We start from the raw sequence: 8615 nt of genomic DNA, 5'->3' as shown, positions 1-8615 counted from the left end.
GGAGAAAGAAGGAATTTGGCAGCCACGTCAGCTCTTAACGGACCAATGGATGAAAAATGTAATGGATGTACTATATTGAAATAAAATAATACATGAGGTATGAAAGTGAAATTTTTTGAAGATATTGTATGAGGTTGCAATAGACCTCAAACCCAAGGTGGTAAAGTGTAATTTACCCTTTTATTTTTTATATATGTTTGTTGGGTTTGTTGTTTTTGGAAAATTATTGAAACTCTGTAATCTATATATAGTGTTAAATGAATATATGATTAATGGGTTGAATTTCGTTTTCGAAAGGACTATTACATGTTTTGTGTCAATTTGGCTGTCATAGTAAGATTACTTCATGGAATAGTGTAATTGTTGTGGCATGTGAATGTTGAATTTTTTCTTAATTTAATTTCGGAAAGAAATGTGTTTAACTGTAGTACTATATGATGAAGTTAGCATCCTTTTAGGTTGGGAACTCAATTAGTGCACCATTAGTTGTGCAAATGTCTGAATATTGGTGCTTAAGATGCAAGAGTTAATGACATTAGCACAGTACTATGCCTTCTTGACATGTCGTGAGCTGAAATGCTAGAAAGGAAAATATTGTCCCTCTTCCTCTGGCCTCCTGAAGTGTTTCCATTCCAGTGTCACCATCTTTTGTTTCATTCATTTATAGAATATATTCTTCTTTTTTCTATACCTTTATTACCTCCTTTTAACTTTGATTATCTGTATTTGATGAGTATTATTGGACCCATTCTCAAAATTTTGCATCCCCTGCTTCTTTCTTATGGTCCTTATACTCAAACATGTGCAAAATTGTATTTTTCTAATGGATTAGACTATTGGGAACTTAGTTACTTTTACTTTTTATATATTTTTGTTGGGTTTTTTGTTTTTCAGAAAATGAGTATATGATTAATCGCTTGACTTTCGCTTTCAAAAGGACTGTTAGAAATTTTGTGTCAATTTGGTTGTGATTGTAAGATTCCTTCATGTAACATTGTGTTGTGGCATGTGAGTGTCGAAATTTTTTCTTAATTTAATTTCGGAAACAAATGCGTTTAATGGCAGTGCTATATGATGAAGTTAGCATCCTTATAAGTTGGGAACCTAAAGCAGGAGTAGTGTACTCATGAATTCCTACCTTTCTCTGCCTCCTTCCCCTCTACTTGCCCCAGTTGTGACTTATTTTCTTTTTTGGTTCTATCTCAGGAGTTTGTCAAGGAGAAAGTTCGTGAACGAAATAAATCTAATCGAGAGGTATTTTCTTTTTGGCAGATATCATGAATTATGTTTGGGTGTTTAAACAATATTTGCCTAAAAGCACTCTGTTTTTTAGTGGTATTTTAAATAAGGTAACTTCCCCAAACACTGATATTTTGGTTTTCTATTGGTATGTGTGAAACCAGCTTGATTCAAGTTACAAGGTTGAGGGTTGCAGATAGTTGTCATATTGCGGATAGTTAATCATGTTCAATAACCTTAGTTACAGGGCCATTCATTTAAATTTTGGTTTCAAGTTGTAGAAAGACGGCTTTTCATTCTTTCTTAATATAAGCTTTCATTACTGCTTCAGTTTCACATTATTTGTCACTGGCTTTGCTAATATATGTTTTTAGTGAGATAATCTTACTGGTGAATTGTTAAAAGGTAGGCAGAGAGAAGGCGGCCTGCGATTTTATAAACTAAAGTTCAGATGCATTTTCTGTGGTATGGGGTGTCCGAGAGAAAGGGTTTCAAGGATTAGGTTTGGGGTTTTGTTTGTGCGATTTGCAGAGAGATGGGGGTGTCTGAGATATTATTTAGGACATTTGTTTTAGGAATTGCAGAGAGAGATAGGGAGTGTCCGAGAGAAGTGTGGGAGGATTTAAGCGGGATTTTAGGGGTTTGGTTTAGGGTTTGTCTTCTGCGATTTGCAGAGACAGAGAGATGGGACAAGGATGAGAGAGAGATGGGAGGATTTTATGCGAGGGTTAAAGGGAACGGGTAAGGGAGGTATGGGTTTTTAGGGCCAGTTTCTAGGGAGGAGGTCTGGTGTCAGTGCCTTCACATGGTGGGGGCGTGATATGGGGGAGAGAGGAGAGGGGGTTGGTTGCAGAGAGTGGGGGTGTGATTTAGGGGAGAGAGGAGAGGGGGTTGGTTGCAGAGAGAGGGTGATGGCGGGTGCACGATTAGGGGGACAGAAAGAGAGTTGATTGGGTACAAGATTTGAGGGTAGGGTTGAGGGAATGAGTGTGTTGGCTGCAGAGAAAGGGTGGGGTTGAGATAGTATCAGTCCCTCTGTCGCTTCTCTCTTCCTCCATCTATGACATCTTCGTTTTGGGGTCAAAATATGTTCGCTTTTACATAGAAATATGAGTGTATTATTTATTGATTTGGGTTTTTGTAGCTGATACATATTAGGTTTTGTGTTTCTGGGTTTTATCACTAATTGTCAATTGGATTTTCTGGTTTCAAAAATAGGTGGAGGCCTCGACTAATCAGCTGGCTGATCAGCAGATGCCAGTGTATAATCTTGCATCGAAGATTCTTTGTTGGGTTATCAATGTATCATTGAAGGTAGTGTGGTGGATGATCTTATAAAGAAAACTAAGAATTGTGGATTTAATTGTTTAGCTGCTTCTTTTGTACTCAAGATATCGGGCTTTGTGAGGGAACAATATGTTTCTTTCTGCTGAATTATAGGCTGAACCAGACACAAGTATTTGCACAAGTCACTTTACTTCCCGAAGCAAATGTAAGTTGTTGGCTTGAGGATTCTGATTTATTGTGGGCGGGTAAAACTGATTATGGGTTGAGATTCTAATGGTTTGATATTCTTATAAATTTTAGCAAGATGAGAATGCAGCGGAGAAGGAAATAACATTGGGCACGTGTCCTTAAACGGGAAAAGACTTTGGTTAGGCAAGGCCAAATTAAGGAAGAGAATAGGTAGAGGCTAAAACATAATCAAGTGGAAATTTTAGGTTCAAAATGTGCAGTGAGGCAAGAAATTATACAATGGTGTCCAACTGCTTTCCACCACGGCCACTTTAAAAGGTTTAGTTCTTTTTCCAAGTGAAGAAATAAAATGGCACTTGAATCGTAGAATTATTAAAGAACTATTCTCAATGAAGTAATGAAGAAAACTATTCTCAATGTCTCTAGCTATTCATTTATTATCTTCAACGATTTGGAAACATGCTACTACAGTTTTCAGAATGGTTATGTCACACTCTGCTATTCTTCCTGTCAAAATGGGGAAGGTTTGCATCTATTCAAATAATGACTTAATTTTGTCTTCACAGAGAGGCTTGATTGATAGTGACGCTTTAACCCACAAGAGGAATGCTAAATCCACAACGCCATTCAAGTCGGACCACTGGTGAGTGCCTAAACTTTTGTGCTTAAATGGATTCATCAACTCAATTTTGTTGTTAATTTTTGTTTTGAGTCCATTTTCCTTGCTGCTGTTGTATTAGGATTTTAAGCTCAGTCGTTCAGGGATGACACATTTTCAGTGGGAAGCCATAAGCATAATTCATTTTTCTTAAATTAGACTCAAGATTTTTATATGCATTATTCTTCCGTTTTACGAATTTAATTGGCTAAGCCTTAATGATGTTGTTGATGAATCTTCATGAAAATTCATTTCTCTTTTAATCATTGACTACTTTTTTTCTTTGTTGGCAGTCGAGGCAAAAGGTTCTTGCGATTTGAATCTAATGCAAAAACTGTGCAAGTATACGTGCTGTATGCACACATGCATATAAACTAATAAAAAATATATACATGATTTCATGTGTTAAAGATTGTACTTATTCTTAAATAAAGGTTCTGCTTACAAATGTGTTTAACAATATGATCTTATAACTCATCTTTCTGCTCCATTGTATGACTAGAACCATATTTAAAATTTTGTATACTTGAAATATTATTGATCAATTGTAACTTACCCTGTTGCTATTTGCTAATGACAGAGGCTAGGATTGGCATGTGGGTTGAATTGGAACGTGGGTTTAATTGAGTTTGCTTTTGTTTGTCACTTCGATTTTGGTAGGATTGGCGTGTGGTTGTTCAGGCCTTTACGGATATTTTGTGTCTGGCAAAGGTAATAACATTACTCTTCGTTCCATAAGCTTCATTTTTAATGCCCAGAAAAATTTGGAATTGAGAACATGATGGGGTTTTAGGCAATACCTAAGTTTTGTAATTTTCCCCGTTTGTTGTTTTTAGCGATTTCTTCATTCAAGTTAGTTTGATAGTGTTTTGCTACCCATAATTTTTTTTTTTCAATTTAAAATATCATGGGATTGGGGTTTTTAGATTTTAACAGCAATTGATATGACTTTTGATGCTCAATGGACCTTGTTAGCAGCTTCTAACTTTGTTATGCTTTGAAATATTGGTGGGTTTTCATCAAATTTTGCTTATATCTTTGTGCAGTGTATCTGTTGTATTCTCTGGTCACAGAAACCTTCGTTCGGTAATTTGAGAAGCATGGGGAGATAATAGACTAATCAAAGAGATGCATGTGATCAACGATAAACAGGTAAGCATCATCCTCTTCCTTCTTTTGTTATGATTGAGAAAAAAGTTGAAGACAATTCCGCGCTTTTGAGTTATAGCAATTAGTAAGTATAAAATGACATTGATTAGTTCACTCCTTCGTTAGTTTATTTGTGGTGTGTGCTTGAGTATGAAAGCAATGGACGTTATAGAATTGATGTTCCTTTTAATATCCATAAAGAAAGGAATTGTTCCTTTATTAGCAATTATATGAAGTAGGCGTATTATGCAATACAATGTCTACAATCGATTATTTTACATTTTTGTATATAAGTACAACTATTGATCAAGAGCCACAGAAAGTACCTAAGGGCCGAAGAACTGTTTGTGTTAGAATAACAGAATATGGTGTAAAGCTTAAATTTTGGTCACGTAAATATATATATATATATATATATATATAATTTTTTTTTTTCAATTACAATAACTTGCATGAAAATTCAATTGGGCTTGTTCTGGTCTCCAAGAATTTTGCTTTGGTTGGTTACTGATTAATTTATGTGGTGGGAGTTTAGTTTATGCTTTTTTGCGTATGTATATATGAGCCTTGAGCCTTGAGGCGACTAATAGTTATTTTTCTTTTTTTATTATACACTTACTACAAAATTTTACCATCTCTTTAATAGAGGTATGGTTCACAAACACATATGAGTCTCATCTCTAAAAGTATGATATGAGACTTATATTTGTTGGTGGCCCCTATACTTATTAGAGAGGTGGTACAAATATAATAAATATAACATCAGAAATGCTCTCCTAAGATCCTCATTTTGAGGACCTGTGAGGTCCTATTTCATTTCAACCCTTAAGATTAATCTGATTGTGAAATAATCCAAAATATGATATTAACCCTGTTACAACATACCAGATATATGTCATTCATGCCTTCTTTTTTTTTTTTTTTTTTTTTTTTAATAAAAAAATTATTATTTTGTTATGTTGTAATAGGGATAATATCATATTTTGGATTATTTCAGTTAGATTAATTTTAAGGGTTGAAATGAAATATAACAGTACTCTTTTATTGCACGTCCTTAATTCATTTATTAGTTTTTGTTTATCCATAAAATCACCATCATTTCCGTCTTTTCATTATTTTTATTGAATGCAACCAATTAAGAAATGGACATGGGCAGCGAAGGAGAGATTATTAATTTGGGATTGATCAATATTTTACCACAAGCACAAAAACAAAATTATCATCAGAGGCAATAGTGGAGTTAAAGTCAAGGTGTTCCCTTTATTCTTTGTAGTTTTACCAATTCAAAATTCTAAACCGGGGTAATATATATGCCGTCCTTTTATACCAATTCTTCTCCTGACTTGGTATAGGATATAGGAAACAACCCAAGTGGCTTGATGATTAGCGAAGCAGTTGCATCGTGCTGGTTGGTTGTCTATTAAACCAAGAACTAAAGACAAGTTGGTTACTATAACAATACAATGAAATACTACATTTGACTTGAACAACAGAAATGGATTCCTCAAGATTACTAATTCTCTTCATTGTTCCCGTTCTCTTGGACCTTCTTGCACCCGCCGGAGCCGTCGTTTGCACTACATCTGAGTTCTGCTGGAGATGTTCCAACATTGGCACCTACGAAGACGGTGGCAACTACCAAAAAAACCTCGACGCCCTCCTCTCCTCTTTCTCTTCCAACAATCAAACCAATTCCGGCTTTTACAATTCATCAATGGGACAAGACGCCGACAGAGTGAACGCAATTGCATTGTGCAGAGGAGATGTGTCCCTCAACGACTGTCACACTTGTGTCAGCCAGTCTAGTCCCTTTCTCCTCATGAATTGTTCGAATCAAAACGAAGCAATCGTATGGGCGGAGCGTTGCATGGTCCGATACTCGAGCAAATTAATATTTGGTATTCAGGAGGATGAGCCTTTTCAGTTTGTGCCTGGCCCGGTTAACGCAACTGATCCCCAGAAATTCGATTTGGTGCTCAATCTCTTATTGGATTATTTTACTGAGAAAGCTGCGTCGGGGGATTCTCTTAAGAAATTTGCAGCCGGACATACGATTATACAAGGAAGTACGACAAACCAAGCAATACATGCACTTGTGCAGTGCACTCCAGATTTGGATAAGCAAAATTGCAGTGATTGCCTTAAAGGGGCTATCTCAAAAATACCAGAATGTTGTGGTGGAAGGTTGGGAGGCAGAGTTCTTAAGCCGAGTTGTAATTTGAGATTCGAGGCATATATTTTCTACGAGGCCAACGCGGATTCTCTAGTGACTCTTCCATCTGTAAAAGGTATGGTTAAACTTAATGTCTTAATTACAAATAATTGTTTTTTTCTTTGCTTTCTATATGTGACGCTCAATAAAATGAACGCACCCATCTGATGCTAAGCAGGAAAGAAGAGTACAATATCAAAAGCCGTCATCATCATCATCTCCGTTGTTGGGGTTGTTTTTGTCGCTATGATTCTTATGGGAACATTGATTTCCTTAAGAGCGAGGAGACGATGGAAAAAACAAAAGCTTGAAATTAAGTTCAATGGTGATAATTGTCACATAGTCTCATATATTATGCATTTATCTCAGTAGCATTTTAGGACATATATGTTACGATTAAGCTGTCACTTTTCAGATGATAATTTGGAAGACATTAGTCTGGAGGAGTCGTTGCAATATGACTTTGAAACTGTAAAATCAGCAACTGATGACTTCTCTGATGCAAATAAGCTTGGACAAGGTGGATTCGGAGCTGCCTACAAGGTAACAAAACACTATATTACAAGAAAAACGATTTAATGAAAAATTGTTTTACCCAACGAACTTTTTATTTTTTCTTTATAAACTTCAGGGTAGGCTACCAAATGGAAGATATATAGCCGTGAAAAGACTCTCTAAGAATTCTGAGCAAGGTGAACGTGAATTTAAAACTGAAGTCACGTTAGTTGCTCAACTTCAACACCGTAATCTAGTAAGGCTGCTAGGTTTTTGCTTGCAAGCAGGGGAAAGAATCCTCATTTACGAATACGTGCCTAACACAAGTCTTAATCGCTTCATTTTTGGTACGTTTGCTCTACCTTTTGGCATAATTCATAACATTTCCTCTCAATTTTATATTACTGAAAATTGTATCAACAAAAGAAAAACTTATGAATCATATTTCAATCTATTGCGCTTGTATTTAGATCCAGTCAATCGTGGACATTTGGATTGGGAAACACGTTACAAAATCATAGGAGGGATTTCTCGAGGGCTTCTTTACCTTCATGAAGATTCTCGTCTTCGAATCATTCACCGTGATCTTAAACCTAGCAACATTCTGTTAGATGAAGATATGAATCCTAAAATTGCAGACTTTGGCATGGCTCGATTGTTTACGATGGATCAAACTCAAGGAGATACTAAGACAATTGTGGGGACCTAGTAAGTATCCAAAAATTCTAACTAAGTTAGTATCCTAAATTCATGTTTTAATTTGGTGAATATAATCATGCAGTGGATATATGGCTCCAGAGTATGCAATTCATGGACGTTTTTCTGTCAAATCGGATGTTTTTAGTTTCGGTGTGTTAGTTCTTGAGATCTTAAGTGGTAGAAGGATTGCCAGTTTCCGAAGTAGTGAGAATGATGAGGACCTTTTAACCTATGTGAGTAAGAATATAATTTTTAATTTTACACATGATTTAACTCTTAGTATATGAACTTTCTTTCATTAATGTAGTTCTCAACTTTATTATAGGCATGGAGAAACTGGAAGGAGGATACGGTGTCAAATATCATAGATCCTGTGTTAGCGACAGGATTAGGAACCGAAATAATGAGATGCATCCACATCGGTTTACTTTGTGTCCAAGAAAATGTGGCTAGCAGACCAACCATGGCTTCAATTGTTTCGATGCTTAATAGTCATTCTGTCACACTCTCATTACCTTCAAGACCTGCATATTATTTGCATAACAGTGAAAAAGACACCGCGGAAGGAACAAAATCATATGAACCTAAAAATTCTGCAGATTTGTCGATAAATGAGGACAGCATTACTGAGCCATATCCTCGTTAGTGGGGCTGATTATAAATGTAGGCTTTCTGGTTTATTTTTAA

The 8615-nt window shown here is 35.9% G+C and overlaps 1 protein-coding gene across 1 annotated transcript; it reads left to right on the top strand.

Moving 5' to 3' along the window:
• Positions 1–1318: 1318 nt before the first annotated feature.
• Positions 1319–8615, top strand: LOC137727826 (cysteine-rich receptor-like protein kinase 26). The gene is made up of 14 exons (XM_088677491.1): positions 1319–1644; positions 2458–2553; positions 2680–3033; positions 3282–3358; positions 3954–4084; positions 4420–4525; positions 5679–5773; positions 5875–6810; positions 6913–7059; positions 7150–7277; positions 7366–7576; positions 7700–7937; positions 8011–8161; positions 8254–8615. Exons 8-14 carry the CDS (start codon positions 6018–6020, stop codon positions 8572–8574), a joined length of 1989 nt encoding a protein of 662 aa, XP_088533617.1. The 5' UTR covers positions 1319–1644; positions 2458–2553; positions 2680–3033; positions 3282–3358; positions 3954–4084; positions 4420–4525; positions 5679–5773; positions 5875–6017; the 3' UTR covers positions 8575–8615.

Source organism: Pyrus communis, chromosome 10, assembly GCF_041283825.1.
Source record: "Pyrus communis isolate YQ-2024b chromosome 10, ASM4128382v1, whole genome shotgun sequence".
Taxonomy (NCBI): Eukaryota; Viridiplantae; Streptophyta; class Magnoliopsida; order Rosales; family Rosaceae; genus Pyrus; species Pyrus communis.
This window is presented reverse-complemented; position numbering and strand designations above follow the sequence as displayed.

Excerpts from the sequence above, each read along its gene's own strand:
- LOC137727826 (XM_088677491.1), top strand. The coding sequence starts at position 6,018 with ATGGATTCCTCAAGATTACTAATTCTCTTCATTGTTCCCGTTCTCTTG. Across the intron at positions 6,811-6,912 it reads GACTCTTCCATCTGTAAAAG|GAAAGAAGAGTACAATATCA; the intron begins GTATGGTTAAAC and ends GATGCTAAGCAG. Across the intron at positions 8,162-8,253 it reads ATGAGGACCTTTTAACCTAT|GCATGGAGAAACTGGAAGGA; the intron begins GTGAGTAAGAAT and ends ACTTTATTATAG.